The 26,078-nt window shown below is 36.9% G+C and overlaps 1 protein-coding gene across 1 annotated transcript; it reads left to right on the plus strand.

Moving 5' to 3' along the window:
- The first annotated feature begins 3,963 nt into the window (after positions 1 to 3,963).
- Positions 3,964 to 7,719, plus strand: LOC136223108 (sulfite exporter TauE/SafE family protein 3-like). Its single transcript, XM_066010920.1, has 12 exons — positions 3,964 to 4,436; positions 4,739 to 4,898; positions 5,411 to 5,611; positions 5,689 to 5,753; positions 5,835 to 5,862; positions 5,973 to 6,055; positions 6,130 to 6,216; positions 6,308 to 6,358; positions 6,456 to 6,677; positions 7,040 to 7,133; positions 7,224 to 7,364; positions 7,448 to 7,719. The coding sequence occupies exons 1-12, from the start codon at positions 4,203 to 4,205 to the stop codon at positions 7,531 to 7,533; spliced, it is 1,452 nt and encodes a 483-aa protein (XP_065866992.1). The 5' UTR covers positions 3,964 to 4,202; the 3' UTR covers positions 7,534 to 7,719.
- The last annotated feature ends 18,359 nt before the right edge of the window (positions 7,720 to 26,078 follow it).

Consider the following 26,078-nt stretch of genomic DNA (forward strand, 5'->3'; position numbering starts at 1 on the left):
TTCTTGCATTTATATCATATAATCATATGAAATATGTAGATCACATAACACCTTATGACACAACAACCCGTTTTAACAACCTAATCATATGAAATATGTAGTTTATATAACACATTATGACACGACCATCCGTTTTAATGCCCTAATCATACGAAATATGTAGATCATATAACACATCAACCCGTTTTTAGCAAGTAGCAATATTTTTTTAGCTTGATTGCTCTCATTCATGATTCATGCTTTGCATTAACTTTAAACAATACTAAAACTACATTATACCCAATCTTAAAGCATTAAAAATCATTATCCCCAAAGAGGATCATAATAGTTCAAACAACAGATTGAAATCTAGAGAGAAAATTAGAACATTCCAGCTTATCATATAATTGCTGACTAATTAATTTAAAGAAAGCTAAGTTAAGATCAAAACAAATACTACAGCACAAAGACTGATTTAGTCATAAGTAGAGAGAATCCAAAGAAAAGTGCAGAAAGAGACAAACCAAGGCATACACTTCATCAAAGCATTAAAATAATAATCATATTCTACAAAATATCAGATAAAGATAAAATTAATTCAAAACCTCCCCAAATCAATGCAATGTAATCCTTGAAAGATAAAATAAAGAGCAACAATTATACCTTTGTCGAATCAAATGGAAATTGACTGAACTGGGTCACTTAAATCGGTGGAAAGGAATCAGAAAAAGAGAAAGAAGAGATGATAAGAGAAATAATTGAAAAGCTAAGCTAAGAAAAGTAATAATTACTTAATGTGCAGTTACTGATAGAGAGTTGAGGTTTGATTTTCCATCATTTTCAATTGGAGTTGGTGAATATAATAAGGTGGGAAAGTCGCTTATGAACTACATCATGAAAAATCTAGAAGAGAACTGATATAATGATGGAAAATTAATTGTATGAACAACTCAGATTGAAATACCAAAAGCAAAACTAACAAAAACTGACCCAACTCAGAGAAAAACGTTTAAGCCATGCATAAATTCCGATAAATTGAACCTTTAAGTTGGTCGTTGAACAATTGAGAGAAAGAGCACAGACTGGAATTGCAGAGAATAGTAATATAACCACTTGGAACCAACCTGATAAGATAGCAGTTCGTGAAATCTCTATCTAAAAAAGAAAAATAAATCAATCTCCAAGATGTGTGAGAGGAAAAACAATATGTGCAAAGCATAGAGAAAAAGAAACCTCACCTGAAAAATGCAGCAGTTGTAAAGAACCGATTTGAAAACTTAAAAACCAAAATTGATCAAATGAAGAAGAAATGGACAATACAATGCAAGTGTAGACATAAGGGAAAAAAACACAACTGTATAGATCAAGGGAATGAACAAATCTTTCAATTGTTCAATCGTTCTCAATATCAACCCAGTAATCAAATGAGAAATAAAATGAAGATTACAACATGAAAAATTAAGAAACAGAGAAGAACAATTAGCATAGAGAACAGAGAAAGTGAAATCGCCGTCCCCTGGCACACGAAGAAGAAAAAATGAACAGTTAGAAAACACCGATCAAGAATTGAAAAGAAATTTACAGAGAGCAGAAGAAATGAACAGTTAGAAAACCAAGAACAATTGAAAATCGTTCTTAATACTTCTTGTAAATTCTCTCTCCTTCCCCTATTATATATGGTATATATTTAAAATTTGACCCAATCAATAATTATTGGTTATAATTGGCTCAATTAATTCTATAACTTATAATTTAAAAATCAATTAAATTTTTGACCTATACTTTTTTTTTTCTTTTTGATAATTTTGACCTATACTTTGATAGTTAATTAGATCCTCAACCTTTTAAAACTGACATTTAAATTCCTAATATATACTAAACCTGTCAATTGGAAATAAAATTTGTTTCGGTTATTCAATATTTTTAATTGGTTTCAATTAATATTTTATGATATTTTAGATTTTGATATTAGTCGAGGTTTAGGAAAAAAAACTTGGTTAAATGAAAAAAAAAATATATATATTTCCTCTGGTCCATAATATATGTCTTTTAAAGTTAATGCACACTAATTAAGAAATGTAATTAATTTTCCGGATCAGTGTTCATATATTTTCCGGATCTCTCTATTTGTCTGAATTGTATCTGCTCCCAATTATTCTTTTATTTATACCTTTTTCGGATTTAGCAAGAGCGGAAACGATTTATTTTATACATGGATCAATAAATCTATGTGGTTGCAACAAAAGAAATGACTCTGATCCGAATGTTCGAAAGAGCCTGAATGATGAAGATCGGATTGCAGTTGCTCTTCTACGGATTTGGATTTCCAAGAAATATATGGTTCATTATTTTTTGTGTTTTTTATACCTTTTATGGTTTCTTCTTGCTCTTTGTAGTCGTCTTTATCCCTTTGTGGATTTTGTAAGGTTTTATTCCTTATCGTTTTCTTATTGTATTTAGACTTTTTTCATCTAATGAATATAGAAGCATTTTATCAAAAAAAAAAATGTAATTAATTTTAAATAAAAGATTTTGTTACCCTTGTATTAATTGTATCCATTAGTAACTTTATCTATTCTGAAGATAAAAAGTCAATTTAAATTGGGGTATATTTGATAAAAGTAAATTAATATGCATAGATTGAAGGAAAATGTCTATGTATTGTGGAACAAAAAAAGTTCTCTAGAAAGACATCTATTATGGACCGGATGAAGTATTGTATTAAAAATATATTTTTTATGTATATATATATTATTTATTTCGAAACATTTAGCTAAGTTTTATAAAACTGAAAATATTTATAACATTAATAAAAAAAATTGAGTTGAAAATATAAAATAAAAACTAAAAGTAATAATCAAAATCAAATCGAAAATATAAAAAAGACACAAATCAAAATTCTATTTCAATTGAGTGGAGATTCTTCCTCGATAAGATAATTTTATTGATTTTTAAAAAAAAAAAAAATTACGCACAATGCATTTACATTAGAGAAAAAAGAAAAATTCACACCATATCCAGATGTGATTTGAACCTATGACCTCCCAAGGCATAGATAAGCTTTCAACCACTGGGCTAAGGGTTTCACCACAAGATAATTTTATTGATAAAACACAAACAAATGCAAATTCTACGTTACACATCAAGATTGACTATTATCGATTTCGTATAAAGGAAATCGTCCAAACATATGTAATAAAAATTTAGTGTTTACTTAGCTACTATAGGAACTTCTCAATTACATTCTCCTTTAAAAAAAACAAAACAACAATTTGAAATAATGTCTGAGAGCCCGACCATATCTTTCATAAGAGTCAGAATAGAGCATATTTTGGAACTAGTATTGTTATTATTGATGGAAGTAATCAATTGTAATGAGTCTCCTTCAAAAATAACTTAACTAAAATCGTAGTTTATACAAAATCGAATAGCTTTCCTCATTGCAAGGGCTTTGATAGTTAACGGACACAGATAACAATCAAACCTTAAGTTCTACATGTCATAATAGTTCCACAATGATCGCTTGCTACAATATCTGCACTTACCTTTGAAGAGTTATAATTGAAACCACCATCTACACTAATAGACTTTCAAGTATAGGTCGAGGACCTAATTGACCTTTAATTATAGGTCTAATTGACTTTTAAGTATAGGCCAAGGGCCTAATTGATTATTTTAGAAAGTTAAAATCTAATTACATAATTTTAAAATGTAGATTAGGAATCTAATTGCATAACTTTTAAAATATAATATAGATTAGGAATCTAATTACATAATTAGTCTTATGCATTATTATAATCATTTGAAGCAATTTGAGTGAGATATGTGAATATTCGTTTTTAAAATAAAGAATGGAAAACATTTTGAGAAGGGGAAAGGGTGGAGTGGCAATAGTAGAAAGTGGAGGAGTAATAGCAAAATTAAAACGACCCGTTGAAAGAGACATATATGAACAATCTGACAGGTAGAGAAGGTGTAACAAATGCCATGCCCGAGTCAATCGAAGAATAAATAAACTAACCATAATCATCAAATATAAAAGAAGGAAAGAAAATTAGAATGCTGAGGCAGAGAAGGAGGAGAGAGAACTCACTGAACCAAGTCTATCTCTAAATCTGCTCCTTCTGAAGGCAATTCAGTTGCGAGTGAAAGAGTCTTTTTCATTTTTGGGTTCGACTATTAAATTTTTTTTGTATAGAGAGAAGAGGGAAAGAGGGGTTGTAATGGCTGAAATTGGGTCGCATTGGAAGGGTTTCAGTATGAGTTTGAGGTCTTCAAGGGCAATTTTGATTTGTTTTGTTGCCGTTGCATCAATGGTGATGATAGCAGAGGCAAGATTGAAGCAGCAGCAAGTTATAGTTGAGAATTACGAGAGTGAAGAAGCGGAATCTGGGTTTATTCGGCTTCTTAATTTCTTATGGCAAAAAGGTCGATTGGGTTATACGCATGTTTGGCCGGTATTCCCACTGCTTTTTTACCTTAATTTTTGTATTCTTAGAATGATTGATTGCTCATTTTCTGTTTGGCTAGTTAGAAAACGCAGGTGAAAATGGGGTGTCGAATTATTGAATTTTCATCATTTGCACTTGAGAGAAACTAAAATATGCCTAATTCAACTATTTGTTTTCAATTGCTGATAATATTTTTACTCTATTTGCTGCAAGTAGAGAGCTTATGTTACTATGGTTGATGCACTTTTGTTTTCCCCTCTGTTTTTGTTTGTTGCTAAGGATTATAATTTTTGAAACTGGATGAGCAGGAACTGACATTTGGGTGGCAAATTGTGGTGGGTTCAATAATTGGATTTTTGGGAGCAGCTTTTGGGAGCGTAGGAGGTGTTGGAGGGGGTGGTATTTTTGTTCCCATGCTTACGTTGATTGTTGGTTTTGATGCAAAATCATCTACTGCTATTTCAAAATGTGAGAGAATCTGCCTCTATTATAAACCTCTACTTGTATTGTTTGCTTCATCATGAAAGGAGAACTCTATATTAGTTATCTATCTCTATGTTGCAGTAGCGTTTTCGTTTTAGAAATAATGTTTCTCTGTGTCAGTTTCCGTGCAACATAGATCTATCTTAATTCAAATTGTGATTCAGAATTTTGTGAAATTATAGAGTACCCTTTTATGTGTGTACTCATACCCTTTAGAACTAGACTTGCAAGGTTGTTTGAGCTAAGAAAGCATCCCGATCTGTTAGATTTCTTGCCCTTCTCAAAGTCTTTTCTGTTAGTATCTTACACTAGTGCTTAATTGGCTTTCGAATTGGAGATTCCCTCTTCGAATAGGTAGCCTATCTTAAAGACAAATTCCCTGATTTGCTTAGCTTTGGATTTTGTTCCTTTTCTGATTCGTAAGCTCCATGTTCTGGTACTTGAACTGTTCCATCAAACATGCTAATGAAGATTTAATGAACTTCTATGTTTGTCAGGTATGATTACCGGTGCAGCGGCTTCAACAGTGTACTACAATTTAAAGCTTAGGCATCCTACCTTAGATATGCCGATCATCGACTATGACTTGGCACTTTTGTTTCAACCAGTGTTGGTACTTGGGATCAGCATTGGTGTCGTTTTAAATGTGATTCTTGCTGACTGGATGATCACAGTTCTGCTAATTGTTTTATTCATAGGTGAATTTCTTTCTGTTTCCAACTTTTGGGATGCATCTTCTAGGATAACGTTTCTGATAATCTATAATTGTTAGCAGGCACATCAACTAAGGCTTTCCTCAAAGGTGTAGAAACATGGAAAAAAGAAACCATCATTAAAAAGGTGATCTTTTTATATAAGTAAATTGTGGTTCGTGTTAAATTCTCCGAAACCTTATCTCTCACTTGTTACTAAACTTTTCAGGAGGCTGCTAGACGTTTACGATCAAATGGTAAGTTGGTGCATAATTGGTTTCTTTTCCTTCTCTCTATTGGGTTTATGCTTTTTGGGAATTGGATCATTTGGAAACCTTTCTTCCAGACTAAGTTTCTTTTTAATCAGGCGATGGCAGTGAAGAAGTGGAATACAAACCTCTTCCTGGAGATGCAAACAATGGCACAGGGCCAGAATCCAAAAAAGAAGAGGTGAAAATCCTGATATGTTCTGCCTGCTTTTTAAAGACTAGAGTTTTTGCAACTGACTTGGCTAACTGTTTCAGGTGGCTGTTCTTGAGAATGTTCGATGGAAGGAACTTGGACTACTCTTTGCTGTGTGGTTCATCATCCTTGGACTGGAAATAACCAAGGTCTTAGTCTACACAGAAGTTACTTTTTTTTTCCGAAATTGATACGTTTTAGCTTAAATTCATGGTAAAACCTTTTCCTTTCTGGTTGCAGAATTATACAACAACTTGTTCAGTGGAATATTGGGTTTGCAATCTATTGCAGGTGCCTTAACTGCGCTTATGACAGAAAACTGAATTTTTTTAAGACCTTTTTAGCATTTAAAATTTCAAACTGGTTCCTTATTTTTCATGCTTTTCAGATTCCAGTTGCTCTTGGAGTTTCTTCATATCAAGCAGTTAGCTTGTACAAAGGAAGGAGGAAGATTGAATCCAAAGGAGAAGCCGGCACAAATTTCAAAGTTCACCAGCTGGTTTTTTATTGTTTCTGTGGAATGATGGCTGGAGTAGTTGGCGGGTTGCTCGGTCTTGGTGGTGGATTCATTATGGGACCTCTTTTTCTGGAGTTGGGAGTCCCTCCACAGGTTCATTGATTTTCTTGTTTACGGTCATTAATATGGCATTTGAGGGTCCGTTTTTTGTGAAAGCCCATTTGGATAAAGAAAAAAGATTGCCTTTTTCCTTCTTTTGAAGGAAAAATGGAGGCATTTGAACAATCTTTAGCAAAATATCACATTAACCCCCTTGACGAAAGATAGTAAAAATGAATTTTCAACCTTCAACCTCTGTTTTTCATTGAAAATCTCTTTAACCCCCCCTTGATGAAAGATATATCAGTTTTTAGAGAGTAGTATAATATGTGATCAGAAATTTAAACCATTGATAATTGATATCAAAAGTTTGATAAGTTGGTTACTTAACGGATTTCTCGAAACTTTTCGTGTAGGTATCAAGTGCCACAGCTACTTTTGCTATGACATTTTCTGCTTCCATGTCTGTGATAGAGTATTATCTCCTGAAACGTTTCCCAGTTCCTTACGGTAATTCCTTAGAACTAGTATGACATGAATAACAATGCACGCAGAAACTCATTGATAGTTTAATGTAATCATTTGAAACTTGTTACACAGCTTTATACTTCGTTGCTGTGTCGACGGTTGCTGCATTCATAGGGCAGCACGTGGTCCGAAAGATCATAAGCATATTAGGGAGAGCATCTATAATAATCTTCATCCTTGCATTCACAATATTTGTGAGTGCAATATCACTAGGTATGTTTTAACATACTAACCAAGTTTCTTAATTTGTTCAAAATATATATACGGTTGAATAATTTGATTTTGTTCCGAGACAGGTGGGGTTGGCATAGTAAATATGGTACACAAGATCCAAAATGACGAATACATGGGATTTGATAACATTTGTTCTTATGAAGCTTAGTCTTGAGACCCGAACCAACCCTTTGTTCTATACTTTAGTTTCAATTTCTGAATCATAGGAATTGAATAAACATTCTTCTTGTGATTGTGGTTATAACTGTGTATCATTTATCTCCAATTTTTGTGTTTGATATGTACAAACTGTTATATTTTTATTTTATGGAATCCACATGATGTGTTTATGAAAGTGATTGGGTACATAAGCATGCATAAATTAATGAGTAGATGCATTTGATACTGTGGGCTGCATATTTAAATAAATCAATGATTGAATCCATAAACAGTCAAATCAAATCCACGCAAGAGCTGCATCTTAATGTTTATCTAATATAAAGTTCAAAGTATCAAACTTCAATATAGTGACACATGCAATTAAAAAATGTTATTCCCGTCCCGATCTTCAATTCAACTTTTTTCTTTTTTAGAAGATCCTTACACCGGATATCTTAACTTCTTTTCAAATGTATTTTCACATTACCAAGAATATTTGTTTGTTATAGCTTTTGATATTTTGTTTATTGATGATAAGAAGAGAAAAAGTTCCTTTTCGGATGACTTTGAGGAAGATCTGGTGGAGAACTATTTCCAAACCCCTACAAGATGGAGGCTGGTTGTTGGTTGGGTCTTTGCGGGGCGCTTTCCCACCTTCAAATCAGGTTTTAACTAAAAAGTACAATAACAAAATAACATTGCAAAAAAAAAAAGTAAATTTTAAATTTTATATTGAATATCGTATACCATTTTGAGGGAGTGAAACCTTTTATATAATAGTGGAAATTCCTACTTCGGACATAAATAAACTCACTTTTATCTGTTGAGGAAAGAATTTTAAGTGAGTCAGGATTTTGTAAAGGTAGGATAATAATTGTGTCTGCTCAAAGACTCCTAACTGGATTAGAATTGAGATATTATGTTTAGGAAGAATTACGCCTTTTAAGGGTGGATCTTAATATCAGGTGATCATGAGGAGAATCCGGTTAGTTATTGTTTAAGTTGAGTTTCTATGCTCAATTCCGGATTAAAAAATGTTCACTTATGTTATCAGAAGCACTCTACAAGCCTAATCTAGTCTTTTAACGCTAGTAAAGCTCTTTGTGTTTATTAAGGAACATAACTCTTTTCCGGAACATTTTGCATCCTCTTAAACCATGCCACATATGACGCCTAGTTTGTAGAGAGTATGTATTGATTATTATACTCTGTCGAATATCTTCCATTATAACGCAAACTGATATCTCTGCCACTCATTAGTTGTCATGTTTGGAGTTCAGAGAGTGCAAACTGTTGCCTCAATTTGTATTCAAACATCAATAATCAACTAGCGTTTTTCTTTGTTTTCATCTTTATCCTCTTATCTCTGTATGCAAAAAAAAAAAAAATGTCTCCAACAAGCCATTTTTATGGCCAAAACCATTAATCTACCGTTGCAATGTGTGAGGAGATCCCAGCCAACGTTCCTAAAATCGCCTCATCAGAAAAAAAAAAAAAAACACCCTCATCTTCCCAACCTTCTAAGGAGATGACTCTTACAATTAGGAAAATGTTGTTTTCAATTACCGAACAAAGCAGTAGTGTTTATTCCTATGTTTTGTGATAACAGAGTAGTCATTCATGTTGTTGCTAACCCAGTTTTCTATGAAAAAACTAAACGTGTGGACGTTGATTGCCATATTGTTAGGGAATATTTGGAAGCAAGTTTTATGTGTACTTTTTATGTGGATTCAGAACATCAAGTTGTTGTTGATTTGTTGACAAAGTCATTGACTTCAAATCAATGATCTTTGCACTGCCCAAGATGAAGTTGGTCAATATAGCACCTTCATCATGTGGAGAGGGTGTTGTAATACATGATAAAGATCACCATAACAAGTAAGGAAGAAGTTTATAATAGCTAACAAAATCAAATGGATTCCGCGGTAATAAACAATATTGCTTTGTTCAGGGTGTCAATAGGCAAAACTTGCCAACTTTAAGGGTGTAAATATACATTAAGCCTTATCTTTTATTTACTCAAGTAATGTCATATATATATACATTGCAACCATTCACATTTTGTTTGTTAGAGATAATAATAAAAATTATTCTTATTTTTTTTTTTAAGTTATTTTTGGGTCTTAACTATGAGCTTAATATTATGGTTCAATTGGTTCTATGACAAGTATCATATTCTCTTAGATCAAGTGGTCTATGATTCGAATTCTGACAATCCCTTTATTGATTAAATTTCAACATATGGTAGTGTGTGCTTATGTTGTAGACACTTCAAACCCATAAGATATTAACGTAAGGAGTGCGTTAGAGATAATAAAAGCTATTTTTGACTCTTTACGAAACTTAACATTTTGTAAATTGGTTTCATGATAATAATCAATAAAAATAATCCATTTTACTTGCTCCATTGTATACTATAAACATAAATACAGAACGCAATTAATTAAAAATATTAAAAAATGGGGCTTATTCGTGTAAATCTGCTTTTCAGGCATTCTATCAGGGTTTGGATTCTTCTTCCCCAGGGGTGTGGAAGACGATTTGGGGCTTGAAAGTACCATACCGCATTAGGAGCTTCCTGTGGCTTAGGGCTAGGAATAGGTTGCTTACTAACTCGGATAGAAAAAGGAGGCACCTGGTGGATTCTGGAGCCTGTGGCAGATGCAGAGGGTTTGAGGAGACGTTGTGCCATGCTCTCAGGGATTGTGAGAAAAGTTTAGAGGTTTGGAGAAGAATTCTCCCTAGGGACGTGCTTCCTTCCTTTTTAGCCCATTCTGAAAATAATTGGTTTGTTGATGGTATTAATGGGATTCTTCTGCCTGGGAATCAAGGTGTTCTTCTTTTTATGGCGGTGTGCCATCAGATTTGGAGGTGGCGGAACGAGGAGATCTTTGGAGGAGGAGTGGTTTCTATGTCAAATGTCCTTGATTTCTTTTCTAAGAAGATTAGTACCTGGGTTGAGAGTTTTGGTGAGGACCCCTTAGCTAGGGTGGTTCAGAGGAAGGAGGTCAATCTTTTAGGCTGGTGTAGGCTGAGTGAAGGTGTGGTTAAGCTCAACACTGATGGTTCTTGTCTGAGAGACGGGAGAATTGCTGCAGGAGGGGTCCTTAGAGACGATGGAGGCAGGTGGGTTTCTGGCTTCTCTCAGAATTTGGATATTGGTTCTTCCTTTTCTGCAGAGCTTTGGGGGATTCTCTCTGGCCTGAAGCTGGCTAAGGATCTAGGGGTGAAGAAGCTTCTGGTTGAGTCAGATAACCAAGAAGCGGTTAAAATGATTTATGAGGGCAAGTCTGTTTGCCGGAATAGCTTGAATATTATTAAAGACATTAAAAGGATTGGGTCCTCCTTTGAGTCTATTAAGTTTGTTCATATTTATAGGGAGCAGAACCGCATCGCGGACCGTCTTGCAATGGAAGGGCACTCTGGTTTGTTGGGTCTTTCTACCTTTTCTTCTCCACCGGGCTTCATTTCTTCTTTGATCTTGGAGGATGTGGTGGGGGTCAGTTTTCCTAGGCTGATCCCGGGTTGAGTTGTTTTGTTTGTTTGTTTTTTTTTTTCTCAGTTTTCCTAGCAATTTTTTTTCTTAACGCGGAAGAAGGGGTACCACAAGGCGTTTCTCAGTCTGAGCAAGAGGTACCTCTCTCTGAAGCGGTTACTGATTCGAGGGTTGAGGATTCGCTTGAAGCAAATCCGCCCACTAGAGGAGATGAGGGAGCCGCTGAAGGCGAGGAGGGCAATAGGGGTGAAGGAGAGGAAGCTGTAGTGTAGTTTGATTTATATTTTGAACTGTTGTATGCAACAAACTGCCCGTATATATTAATTTTCTTTTACTTGCCGCTTTACCTACATGTGCGATTGTCGTTTTATTCCTTGTTGCCCCTTATTTTCATATGTTACCCTTGTCTTTTGCCGACTTCATCCTTGTAATTCTTTGTAGTTAGTTTCGTTTTCGCTAGGGTGGCCAGACCCTTTTTGCAATTTTTTGAGCAATTTTTTGAGTACTCGTTTATTCGCTTAATTTTATGCCTTATCTTATGATTTTTCTTTCGAAAATAATCATAAGGTTAATCATAAGGTTTTGCGAGTGATGCGTAATCATGCATCCGCCTTTATTTAATAGGCAACACATTTATGTGTTTTTAAGATTAACCATAAGGTTTTGCGAGTGATGCGTAATCATGCATCCGCCTTTCTTTAATAGGCAACACATTTATGTGTTTTTGTGATCATGTTGAAAAGGATCCGCATTCGGACGTAGTATATTGAATAAATGTAATAATTGAATACCTTTATTGATAAAGAAAAAAGGCTTCTTATTACATGGGTACATAAACTGCGTGGGATCAAAGCCTCATTAAAACCTTTTATCAGAAAACTCATTGGGAAAAACTCATAAAAGGAAAAAGAGTACTCGTCATTTCCTTGAACTACTCGGCCTGTTTATATAGGCGTAGATTCTCCAGATTCCAGGTGCGCGGGAGCTTTTTGCCGCTCATTTCTTCTATTTCAAAAGTTGATGGTCCTAGCTTCTTGGATACTTTGTATGGTCCGATCCAGTTGACGCCTAATTTGCCTTTACCTTCTCTGGATTGTATTTTATCCGCTTTTTTCAAGACCAAGTCGTTCTCGTTGATTATCACTTTTCGCACCCTTCTGTCATGATATTTCTTGATTCTATTGCGGTACACTGCCATTTGCATGTAAGCTTTTTCCCTTCGTTCTTCAACAGAATCCAATGCATCCCTAATATTGTAGGATTTTGTGTGTCGCAATAATAAATTATCCGATCTGTAGGCGACTTGATTTCAACAGGCAGGACCGCTTCGACTCCATAAACCAGCGAGAAAGGTGTTTCGCCCATTGCTGCTTTTACAGAAGTTCTGTATGCCCATAACATATGGGGTATCTCATCCGCCCAACCTGTTTTTTTATCACCTAGTCGCTTCTTGATTCCCTGAATCATGGCTCTGTTGGTAACCTCTGTCATACCATTCGATTGAGGATGATTTACAGAAGAAAAATGATTCTTGATTCCCATGCTTTCGCAGTATGTTTTGAATTTGACACAGTTGAACTGGGTGCCATTGTCGGTTATAAGCTTTTGTGGGATTCCAAATCGCATGATAATGTTCTCTCGTAAGAACTCGATCATTCGCTCAGGTGTTTGAGCGGTTACTGCTTCTGCCTCTACCCATTTGCTGAAGTGGTCAACTGCGACTATCAAGTACTTCCTTTTCTTTGTCATTTCTGGGAATGGGCCCACTATATCGATTCCCCATGTTGCGAATGGCCATGCCGTCATTATAGTGATTTGTTCGGCTCCGGGAACATGCTTTTCATTCGCATGGATTTGACAGCTGCGACATTCCGCAACCATCTTCTGGGAATCCTCCACCACCTTGGGCCAGTAATATCCCATCAACTTAACCTTTCTTGCCAACGACGCCGAGGCTTCATGTGCGCCACAAATTCCTTCATGTAGTTCTCGCAGCACGTAGTCTCCTTCATTGCGGCTAATGCATTTCAACCATGGACATGTATACGATTTCCGATACAAAGTTCCATCTCGAATTGAGTATCTCGCTGACTGCCCAATTAGCTTTCTGGCTAAGCTTTTATCAACCGGCAAATCTCCCTGTTCTAAATATTGGCGAATGGGCATCCGCCAATCTTCATCATCTACCCGTTCTTCGATGACCATAATCTGATCGACTTCGAACGCTGGTGCCGATCTTATCTCCAAATCGCATGCTTTTTGACTCCATGGTTCTCTACTCGCCGCTGCTTTTGCCAATTCGTCAGCCTTTGTGTTTTGGCCCCGCGGAACATGCACCATTTCCCAAACGACTCCCTTGCGTGTTAACTCCTGCGTCAATCTGCCGACCTCTTTATGGTATTTCACCAGATCCTCCTGTTTCACCAGATAATTTTTTGTGATTTGATTTATCATGAGTTTAGAATCGCTGTAGATTACCACTCTTTCTGGCGTAAGTTCATTAAGCAACTTCAATCCGGATATCATTGCCTCATACTCTGCGGCGTTATTGGTAGTTTCGAAAGTTAACTTTGCCGCATAGTACATGCGAATAACCTCCGGGCCTTTGATGACGACTCCCAGTCCAGCTCCATCTGTGGATAATGCCCCATCTGTGAACATGCTCCACCCTTCTTTTTGTGCCTTTGGACATTCGTCATCATCCCACGTGAACTCATTCACGAAATCGGCGAGTACTTGACTCTTTAGTGCTGGTCTTCCTTTATAGCGAATATCGAATTCTCCTAAGCGAATTGACCATTCCATCAATCGGCCGAATGCGTCAGGTTTCTGCAGTACCTTTCGCATTGGAATACCGGTTCTCACAATGATAGTATGCGCCTGAAAGTATGGTTTTAATCTAGCCGCCGTGGTTATCACCGCGAGGGCCATTTTGTCTAACTTCGAATATCGGAGTTCTGCATCCTTCAAGACTTTGCTCACATAGTACACTGGATATTGTTGTCCTTCTTCTTCTCGAACCATCACAGTGCATATCGCCATACTGGTGATGGATATATAAAGAAATAAATCTTCTCCATCCTCCGGCCTGCTCATTAAGGGCGGATAACATAGTAATCGTTTTATACCCTCAAATGCCTCTTGACAATCCGGCGTCCATTCAAAGGACTTAGATTTTTTGATGGCATTGTAGAAAGGTAGACATCTCCTAGCTGAGCATGATATGAATCGCCCTAATGCCACCAACCGCCCATTCAGTCTCTGTACTTCTCTTATGTTCCTCGGTGTTTTCATCTCCATCACCGCTTTTACTTTCTCCGGATTCGCCTCAACTCCCTTGCCGCTAACAATGAAACCCAGGAATTTTCCTGCTCTTGCTCCAAACGTGCACTTTTCTGGGTTCAATTTGAGGCCATATTTGATCAGCACTTCCAGGATTTCTTTAATATCCTGCGGGTGATCTTGCATCTTCTTGCTTTTAATGATCATATCATCTACGTAGATCGAGAAGTTCTTGCCTAACTTGTCCGAAAATATCTTGTTCATCATCCGCTGATATGTTGCTCCCGCGTTTTTCAGTCCAAAGGGCATCACCTTGAAGCAATAAGTTGCCTGATGAGTTATAAATGATGTCTTGATTTCATCCGCCTTCTCCATGGGTATCTGATGGTAACTGGATTTCACGTCGGTGAACGATAAAGCTTCAAATCCTGCCGTCCCATCTACCAATATATCAATGTTAGGTAGCGGATACATATCCTTCGGACAAGCTTTATTCAGATCTTTGAAGTCGACGCACATTCGGTACGTTCCATTTGGCTTTTTGACTAGCACCACATTGGCTAGCCACTCCGGATAGGTGACTTCTCGAATTGCATCTGATTTTAGCAAATTCGCCACAGCTTTTTCAATCGCCTTCTGCCTCTCTGGAGCGTGTCCTCTCTTTTTTTGTCGCACTGGGGTTGCACCTTTGTCCACATTCAAACGATGGGTTGCTATGTCTGGACTTATTCCTTTCAGCACTTCATTTGGAGCTACGAATGCCGACTCGCATTGGATCAACACCTCGGTAATGGCTTTCTTCGTTTCTTTTGGGAGTCCTGGCGCTATTCGTACATTCTTGTCATTTGAGATGGCGAATAGTTCCGTTTCTCCCAACGCTTCCGCCGGCAACTTCTCATCAACCTTATCCTCTTCATCTGGTCTTGGTTCAAGTGACAATGTATAGGCTTGTTGAGATACAAGTTGATCACCTTCCACTATGACTCGCCCTTGGTGTGTGGGCAAATGTAACGTCAAATGCTTCATTGAGATGAGCGATTCCGTTTCCGATAGGAACGGACGCCCCAGAATTATGTTGTAGGCCAATGGGAGATCAATAATTGCGAATTCTAAATCACCTCGCCATTTTAGATTCTTATCACCCATTTCTGCCTCCAACACCACCTGTCCACTTGTTTGAGATGATTGACCTCCAAAACCAGTTACATCCATGAACGTATGTTCCACTCGTTCGTCATTAATTCCCAGCTTGTTGAATGCAGTCCGAGTAATAACATTACAAGAACTGCCTGTATCAATAAGGACCCGCTTAACGTCCCATCCTTCCACGGCCATTGTAATCACCAAAGCATCCGCATGTGGCTCCGTGATTCGCGCAAATGAGTAATTGAGGGCATCCCCCCTATGTGTATTGCTTTTTCGCTGTTCACGGCGAGCCCTTTTTGTTGGAGGCTCATAGATCCCGCCTACTATCACGTTTATCACCCCTTTTTTCTGCTTCTTTTCTGGCCTTGCATCCACCTCATGCGGGAGCGTTGTTTTCTCGTCACTCGCCTCTTTTCTTACGAATTGACTCAGTTTGCCTCTCTCGATCAGCTTTTCAATCTCCTTCTTCAATTCATAGCAATCGTTTGTGTCATGGCCATTCAATCTGTGGAACCTGCAATATTTGTTAGGATATCTCCCCAAATTGGTTCGTCCCTTGGCCTCAGGAAACTGCACATCCTTTTTCAGGGGGCTTTTCTCAATCCAAAGTAGCACCTCATGACGAGTCGTGTTCAATGGTGTTTGGTATTACCCCCCCCCCCTTGAAAGGAACGATTGCCCTTTCGAACAAAATTATCCTTGTAATGTGTTTGGTTTTGATGCCGTCGACCATCTGAAGTGTGTCTAGCCGCCTCCCGTTCTCGCCTTGTTTGAGCTCTATGCTCCCTGTTAACGTCGTCCACTTCCATGAATTCTTTTGCTATCTTCATGAGTTCAGCCACGGTGCGCGGCTTGTTCCGGATGATTTCCTCCCGCATGCTCTAATCCGTGGTTCCATCCGCCATGATATTGCGAATGCTCACTATATCCGGGTTCTGTAACAGCACCAGAATATCATTAAATGCGACAACAAATTCCCTTAGGGAATTATAATTTCTCTGTTTGATCTCCTTCAGCTGCCTATCCGTCACATCCGCTGCTTTATAGCCCACGAACTTTGCACAGAAATCACGACTGTATTGATTCCAGTTGTGAATGGATTCAGTAGGTAAAGACCGAAACCAAGCAGATGCCGCTCCGCCCAAAGTGGTCGAGAATAATCTACAAATTATGCTTTCACTCGCTCATGCGACATCCATTAATTCTCTATAGTTCCTGACATGTGCTTCAGGATCAGAATTTGGGTCCCCATAGTATTTAGGTATCGCCGGCGCTGCACCTCTACTCTCGCCCTAGGTGCGTACCCCATTCGCTCCATCATACTCCGCAGTTGATCTTCCAATTCAATATGGGTAATGCTCGTAAAATATATAGCATTTAATAGGACAAGTGTATCCTATCGCAACAAGTAATATTGTGCTAAGCACGAGATCGAACCACAAAGACTATTTGTTATAACTAGTAAATCTACCTAGAATGATCTAATTGTTTAGAGGGTTGGATAAATGTTTGGGTTTTTGATAATTAACTAACTAATTGAAAGCAATAAAGATAACAAAATAAGGTGAACAATTGACAGGGTAGAGTGTGAATTAATGGAGGGTACAATCTAGGATGGGGAATCCTTTGATTAAATCCTATGTATGATTTTAGGGGGTTCAGGTTTATATTTTTGGTATCTATTTGACGGTAATCACCCTAACAAGAAATATGAACGTGATCAAGATCCATATAACCTATTTACATGCATTTGGTTAATAGCTTGGTTAGGCAATATAACCTAGGTCATGCAAAGAATTAGGTTCTATGTTGATTAAGACTAAAGCCATAGCCCATGCACGAAGCCGCACTCCTAGTGTCCTAGCGAGGTCAATTCATACAAATTCAGACTAGATAATCTCCTGTCGGTCTCATATCTATCTATAATCCTATCTCCTGTCGGTCTCAAGGCATTAAGCATGCATAAATCAATCAATCAATAGCAATCATATAAACCCTGGATCCCTAATCATACATAATCATACAATCAATCTCATCCCCATCCCAGATTGGATGGGGATCAGTTCATAGACAAACCAATCATAGAGAAAGGACAATAGGAACAATGAAAAAAGAGCTTCAATAGATTATAAAAGTAAAAGATAAAAGGGTAAAAGAGAAGAAATCTAGAACCTGTTTGTCTGATTCAATTACACAATAGAAGATCTAGCGCTTCTCCCATCAATTGTTCTTGAAAGAAATAAATACTGAAAATAAACCTAATCTAGAAAGCAAGGAAATAAAAAGCTAAAATTCTACATTACGACGGCTCCCTATTGAATCCGTCCCCGAAGAACTAAGAGTAGCTCCCTATTTATAGAGATAGGGCGAAACCCTAGTGTCTCCCCGGGGGTACAATGGACATTTCGTACATTAAAAAGAGGCTTCCAGGGCTTAATTTCGAGATTCCAGCAAGGGAAAGACGTTTTTGCGCCTTTCCCCGCCTCGTCTCGCCGAGACAGGCAGTGTCTCGCCGAGACGAGGACCTGTCTCGTCGAGACAGGCCTTGTCTCGCCGAGACACTTTTGTGTCTCGTTGAGACAAGTGCCAAAATGGGGCAGAACTCTGGTTTTTATCCGTTTTGATCCCTGGGCTTCCGAAATATGCTCTAATGGTCCCTAGCGAGTCCCAAAAGTGCTCCGACGGTCCCTGAATTGTCCGGAATTGCTCCAAGAGGCTCGGTCTGGTTCGGGAATGCTCAAATAGTCCTAAAAAACACCTGAAAATACAGAAAACGCCATAAATAATGGAAAATACGTAATTTGACTAAAAACTACCAAATTAACATCTAAATTAACTAAAGACAAATTTAAAACAATCTAAATTAATCCTAAAAACTCTATATAAATGGGAGCTATCAACCTCCCCACACTTGAATCTTGCTTGTCCTCAAGCAAGACAGAATCCAAAGCAGAGAAAAATCAACAAATAGCTCCCTTACAAAAACAAGAATCTACTACACTTTATTATTCACAACAGTTCAGACTACTCATTTTGCAATTAAAAACATAATGAACCTCATATGAGTCTCCAAAACTGATTAATTTGGTTTTATCGATCAACACTTCATGAAAACGAAAGAAAATGACTAAAATTGATAGCTCACAAGTGGTCACTCTAACGCTCAAGTGTTTGGGTGTAAAATTTTGTTTTGGAAACGCTCTACATGTTATTGTACAAAGTGGTCACGTTGGGATTGCATCATCCATCCGGTCAAAATTAATGCATTAAAATTAAACAAAATCATAGGTCTTTAAAGGGTTGTAACATTGGCTAAAGGTTTAGGGTAGGAAAAAGGGAATTTATAGGCAAAAAGTTAATGACTCAAATAGTTAAAAAATTTACAAAAAGGACACATTTTTCGCATTTAGGGAGCTATAAACCACCTCCCCACACTTAAAATCTTGCTTGTCCTCAAGCAAGTCAGAATCCAAAAGGGACACGTTATCCGCTATGTATAAGACGGTTTAAGCTCAAGGTTGTGTTTGTGAATTCGGGAAGCAACTAAAATATAAACAAATCTTTTATCCTTTCCTCTATTTTTTTTCTTTTTTTCTTTTTTTTTTTAATTTGGTTTTTAACCATTTATTTTCTTTTGAATAGAGGGGATAAAGCGTGAAAATCGAATGGGTAAAGGTTGCTTCTTCTATTAAAATTACAACCTTTTAATGATTGCTAGCGGGAATTTGAAGGATAGGTGTGTCTAAGGATTTATCAAAACTAAATTGAGTCAATTAACTTGGGTGAGAAAGGGTATTTAAGAAGGCTAAGGTTTGTAACAGGGTTGATCAAAGAAATGGGTAAATATAGGCTCAAAGGGGCTTATCTAGTGGATTTGTTAAGGGATTTTGCCTAATCACTTCAAGTTTAATAAAAACACAAAATTCAACCAGTATTGGATGCAATTCCTATGAGCACAAAGACAATAAATGTAATCCCACACCTAAGAGATCAATTGTTCCTATATATGAGTCTAAAAATATGATCTTTATGGCTCTAGCTCACAATTTAAGGGTTATTTGTATCAATCCTAGTCTCAACTAACGTTCCGTTCCATGTCAATTTTAGGCAAATAATACTCTTTGGAGACTCAAACGTTGTTCAAAATTTTTCGCATGCATCAATTTTATTTGGAATGCGCAAATTTTTAAGCGCATTGTCAACTGTATTGTTGGGATAGCTAAATGTATCAAATTCAACTACCTAGGATTCTTTTTATTCCTAGAAAAATAAAAAGCAAACCAAAAACATAAAAAAAACGAAATCCTAAAATTAAAACAAAAACATAAGAAATTAATGGCAAGAATCAAAAGCCATTCTTTCCTATTATCTCCTCCCCACACTTACACATGCATTTACTTCATAAAATCCATAAAAGCAAAACATAAAGTGCAGAAAAGAAATATGATAGAAAAACTCCCTCAGGGGTGGCTGTCACTCCAACCCCGAATGTCCGATGCTAAGCTTTGAAATCCAAACGAATGTCCTGGAAATCAATTTAGCGTTGGCGAGTGTTTTGCTTATAGGGTCCTGCCATTAGAGGAAAAAAAAAAGAAATAAGCATAAAAAGAAAATAACAAGAGAAAAAGATTTTTTTTATATTTATATATATACAAATCTAAACAATTATTTCAACCTATTCAATTTACATAGATTAAAATCGAATAGTCCCCGGCAACAGCCACCTAACAAAAACTTGACGGTGGTGTTGTCAATTATTTATAGATTTAATCTACTTATAAACGAAATAGTTCCCGACAAATTTAATCTAATTATAAACGAAATAGTCCCCGGCAACGGCGCCAAAAACTTGATGCTCGTAAAATATATAGCATTTAATAGGACAAGTGTATCCTATCGTAACAAGTAATATTGTGCTAAGCACGAGATCGAACCACAAAAACTATTTGTTATAACTAGTAAATCTACCTAGAATGATCTAATTGTTTAGAGGGTTGGATAAATGTTTGGGTTTTTGATAATTAACTAACTAATTGAAAGCAATAAAGATAACAAAATAAGGTGAACAATTGACAGGGTAGAGTGTGAATTAATGGAGGGTACAATCTAGGATGGGGAATCCTTTGATTAAATCCTATGTATGATTTTAGGGGGTTCAGGTTTATATTTTTGGTATCTATTTGACGGTAATCACCCTAACAAGAAATATGAACGTGATCAAGATCCATATAACCTATTTACATGCATTTGGTTAATAGCTTGGTTAGGCAATATAACCTAGGTCATGCAAAGCATTAGGTTCTATGTTGATTAAGACTAAAGCCGTAGCCCATGCACGAAGCCGCACTCCTAGTGTCCTAGCGAGGTCAATTCATACAAATTCAGACTAGATAATCTCCTGTCGGTCTCATATCTATCTATAATCCTATCTCCTGTCGGTCTCAAGGCATTAAGCATGCATAAATCAATCAATCAATAGCAATCATATAAACCCTGGATCCCTAATCATACATAATCATACAATCAATCTCATCCCCATCCCAGATTGGATGGGGATCAGTTCATAGACAAACCAATCATAGAGAAAGGACAATAGGAACAATGAAAAAAGAGCTTCAATAGATTATAAAAGTAAAAGATAAAAGGGTAAAAGAGAAGAAATCTAGAACCCGTTTGTCTGATTCAATTACACAATAGAAGATCTAGCGCTTCTCCCATCAATTGTTCTTGAAAGAAATAAATACTGAAAATAAACCTAATCTAGAAAGCAAGGAAATAAAAAGCTAAAATTCTACATTACGACGGCTCCCTATTGAATCCGTCCCCGAAGAACTAAGAGTAGCTCCCTATTTATAGAGATAGGGCGAAACCCTAGTGTCTCTCCGGGGGTACAATGGATATTTCGTATATTAAAAAGAGGCTTCCAGGGCTTAATTTCGAGATTCCAGCAAGGAAAAGGCGTTTTTGCGCCTTTCCCCGCCTCGTCTCGCCGAGACAGGCAGTGTCTCGCCGAGACGAGGACCTGTCTCGTCGAGACAGGCATTGTCTCGCCGAGACACTTTTGTGTCTCGTTGAGACAAGTGCCAAAATGGGGCAGAACTCTAGTTTTTATCCGTTTTGATCCATGGGCTTCCGAAATATGCTCTAATGGTCCCTGGCGAGTCCCAAAAGTGCTCCGACGGTCCCTGAATTGTCCGAAATTGCTCCAAGAGGCTCGGTCTGGTTCGGGAATGCTCAAATAGTCCTAAAAAACACCTGAAAATATAGAAAATGCTATAAATAATGGAAAATACGTAATTTGACTAAAAACTACCAAATTAACATCTAAATTAACTAAAGACAAATTTAAAACAATCTAAATTAATCCTAAAAACTCTATATAAATGGGAGCTATCAATGGGGTATTCGCCGATCCTCTTCCATCCGCTGCTGGTGAACTCTAGGTGGCATCCACCCGCCAATTGGTGTTGAAAGTTGTTCCCGCCGTGGTTCTAGCCGCCGTCCAGTTATAGGATCAAAGTTCCAAGTGTGCTCCTGTCCAGACGTATTCGCCCCAGACGTCATCAACCCTGAATATCCGTGAACAAAGGGCTCCGTTTGTCATAGCGGAAGGATTCCTGACATTCCCGGCGTCGGTTGGGATGTTTGCCAGGTCGGATGGATCGTCATACTAGGATCGTGATACGAGTAGTTGCCTGGGTGGCTGTGTGGGTTCATGCGACTACTCTGGCCTATCTGATTTGGCTCTCGAGATGGCTGCGGAAGCGCCGATATGGTGGCAGTAGTCGATGGTTGTGTGGAGATGACAACAGGTTGTTGAGGAGCAGCCGCCACGGCGTTATTGTGATCAGCGATTGCGGTTAGTAAACTAATCATCCGATCCCCCGCCGCTTGGCTCATATTTGAAGCCAAGACTTGTCCTGCCATTTGGACGAAATCGCTATTGGACATCTCCATCTCAGTTTGCACTTGGACTTCCAATAATGGACTCAATTGTCCCGAAGGGTTCGTCGAGCTAGGCACCATAGGTTGTGTACTCGCAGGCTGCGAATTCGCAGTCCGTGGACCCCTCGAGTTCATACTAGTTGATCTGGTTGTAACGCCGGTCGTTCGTGATGGTTCTGACATGTTCTTTGTGTACCTTTAACCAAATGTTGGTAAAAAAGGTCCACGCTCACCGCACCAATGATAACTTGCTGGATCCGATTAGATGATCTCCACCGTAGTTACCTGCAAAACAGAACCGGAGACAGGATCTCCGGGTAAACTCTCCGACGATCAAGTCAGTTTTTGTAGGAGGGTTGGTAAATTGATGATAGTATTGCTGGAAAAATATGAACGTACCTCCCCCTCTGGCCTTATGGCTTTTTATAAGTGTTCTGAAGTAACCGCCGAGGGCGGTTACTCCTTCTAGGCCACGTCCCTTACGTGGCAACAAACGTGTTTGAGTGAGAGTTAATGCTCCGTTTAGGATGTCAGGGTGGTTATTCGTTTTACCCGCTTCCTTTATTCGGAGCCCGTTTGATCTTGGACCATGGGTCTAAGTGTAGATTGGGCCCGTGTTTATGATTCGGCCCGTTTTGGCTTCGCAGATCATCAGATTTAATCACAATTTTTTTTGTCGCAGTTCTAGAATAGTTACTATGTTTCTAATATAGTTATAAATAACTAAAAAAAAGTAAGAAGACAAACTTTTTTGAAAAATTTGATGTGACATTTAAATACAGTTAAATCAGTTTTTTTCAAATTTTTGATAATATAAAATTAAAATCGATCTTAATTGAAAATATGACATTTAAATTTGTACAATTTTATACCTTTGCTAGATCTGTATTTCTTAAAAACGTATACTTATCTCAATACATTATTACCTTTAAATTATAATTGAATGTTGTTGACCAATGTTTACCGTATCCAAGCTTAAATATTGCAACTTAGTTTCTTATCATTGTATTATTCTACTTAATATTTTATATCTCTGTGTAGAAGCCAACATTTTCTTATAAAGCAGCTCAACCATACTCCAAGTAGAGGTGAGCAAAATAATCGATTACTAAACCGATAATCAAACTGAAAACTTATTTTGGTTTTGGTTATTTTAAGATTCTGATTCGGTTCGAGTTTAATTTTAGCTTAGTTTAGGTATCACTGAAAATATATATCGGTATAATCGTTAACCGAACCGAATTTAATATATAAATAAAAAAATTATAATTTTACTTTTACAAATATAAATAACTTATAACATATAAAGTCAAACCCCTAAAAATTATACTTTTATTTTTACATATATAAATTTTAGTTTAGTAGTTTTTAATATGTTTTGATTGTAATTTTTATATTAAAATATTATTTGAAAACTAGTTAAAGAAAAATATATAAAAAAAATTAAATGTTAAGAGTTTTGATTTTAATAATATTTGGTTCGGTTATAAAAATAGAACAAACTTCCGTTTAGTTAATCCCTAACTACAAGTAAGTCTACATGTACATAGAGAAAGTCGCACACTAAAAGATACCATCAAGTGTAATTAAATTAATTATATATTGTGTTGTATGAGTTTAGAAGCTAGAGACTTTTTAATTTAAATTATTAGTTTAGCTTAAATGGTTATAGAAACCTAATACTAATTTATTCATTGAAATAATATATTTAAAATTTCCAATTATTTAGTAAGTAAATAATAAGTTTATTTATTTTTTAAATAATTGCTAATCCAACTTCTTAATTTAACCAATTCAAGTTGAAAAAAAGACAAAATTCTCTACATGTTATGAAATATTTATTAATTAGGTTAACAACTATCTAATTGATGTCCACTATATTAAATAAATGTTTTCAGTAATAACTAAACATATATTAAATATACGCAGCTTATGGTTATAAGATAAGTGTAATTAGAACCATTCATTTTGTAAGTCGATAAATTTATATTTCCATTTGTAATTAATACACATTAATATTAAGGCTTTTTTTTGTAATCAAACAGACATTGCATTAATGGGCCAAATTTTGGCAATATTGTAACAATGAATCGGAAACAGAACTCGGTAATAAATTAAAAAAAGAAGGGCAAGTGGATAAACGGGAAGACTGTGCTAACACATGTGCCATCCCATTCGCTTGCCGCCGTATCCATTTGACTGAGTAAGAGTCATTTGACATTAGAATCGATTGTATTTGAATAATTCTATCCCCAAATTCAGAATCATCAACAGAACTGGAATTTATTGCATCAATCACTTGTTTAGCATCAGACTCAAAAACCACATTCCTTAATCCATTAGCTTCTAACCATTGCATAGCCTGTAATAGAGCTTCGACCTCACATTCTCGTGTTGTTGGACAGTATAACAAACTCGCACACCTTCCCATTACAAACTGTCCATTTGCATCTCGTACTGATTCCTCAAGGCATTAGCTTCTGACCAATCGTTCAATACAGTGCAAGCTTGAGCCATTATTTGATCTGTTGTGCAAATCTCATACTGCCAAAGACGAATATTTCTAGCCTTCCATAAACTCCAGAGGTGCATCAAAAAAGTTTTCACAATTTGTTCCGGGGTTGCTCTAATCATATTATGAAACCATGCTGTCAAGTTCTCAGCCGCCGCCGCCGCCTCTGCATTAATTCGATCCAGAAGTCCCGTCTTCTGCCACACTCTTATAGCTCCTGCACATTCAATAAACAGATGCCATCCATCCTCCCAAGGTTCATTACATATCACACAATTACTACATACTTGTAACCCGCGAAATTGAAGATTTACACGTGTTGGAAGACAATTGCGTGCTAACTGCCAGCCAAAGTGTCGAACCTTGTGTGGAATTTCAGCATACCATAATTTTTTTCAGGCTCCCTGAACATGAAATCTCTCTCCTGCTTCCAACTTTGTAGCCAGTCGATAAGCGCTTTTCACTGTATATCGTCCTGAAGAATGGAATTGTCATATTAACCGATCCTCCCTACTCAAAGTGCCAACAGACAATTTATGAATTTCTGTAATATCTCTATGCTCGAAAAGTTCCTCCAACAGCTCTTCATCCCAATCCCTGGAATTATGGATAAACAAATCATTTACTTTTAAATACTCCAGCCATTCCACCATAGGAGTTCTTATATAGCCATCCTCTTCATCACGCAGTCATCTCTCACTCCACACATTTATTGATTGACCATTTCCAATTTTCCACCTAACTCCTTTTTTAATGATTAGTTGAGAACTCGAGATACTTCGCCATATAAAACTTGGTGAATGTCCCAATGAGGCCTCCATAAAATCCCCTTTTGGATAATATTTAGCTTTGAAAACTTTACTAACAAGCGAAGATGGATTGGTAAATAACCGCCATCCCTGTTTTCCCAACAAAGCAAGATTAAAGGCCGTGAAATTTCAGAAACTCAATCCTCCCATCAATTTTGGGGCACATAATCTGTCCCAAGCCATCCAATTCAATCCTCTCTCACCTGATTTTTTACTACCCCACCAAAATGAATTCAACATTCATTGTAATTCCTCAGTTGTCGATATAGGGAGCAAGAATACACTCATAAAATAGATTGAGATAGCTTGCCCCGCTGCTCGAATAAGTGTAGCTTTACCAACTTTTGATATTCTTTTCCCTCTCC

This window comes from Euphorbia lathyris, chromosome 3 (assembly GCF_963576675.1).
Source record: "Euphorbia lathyris chromosome 3, ddEupLath1.1, whole genome shotgun sequence".
NCBI classification, from domain to species: Eukaryota; Viridiplantae; Streptophyta; class Magnoliopsida; order Malpighiales; family Euphorbiaceae; genus Euphorbia; species Euphorbia lathyris.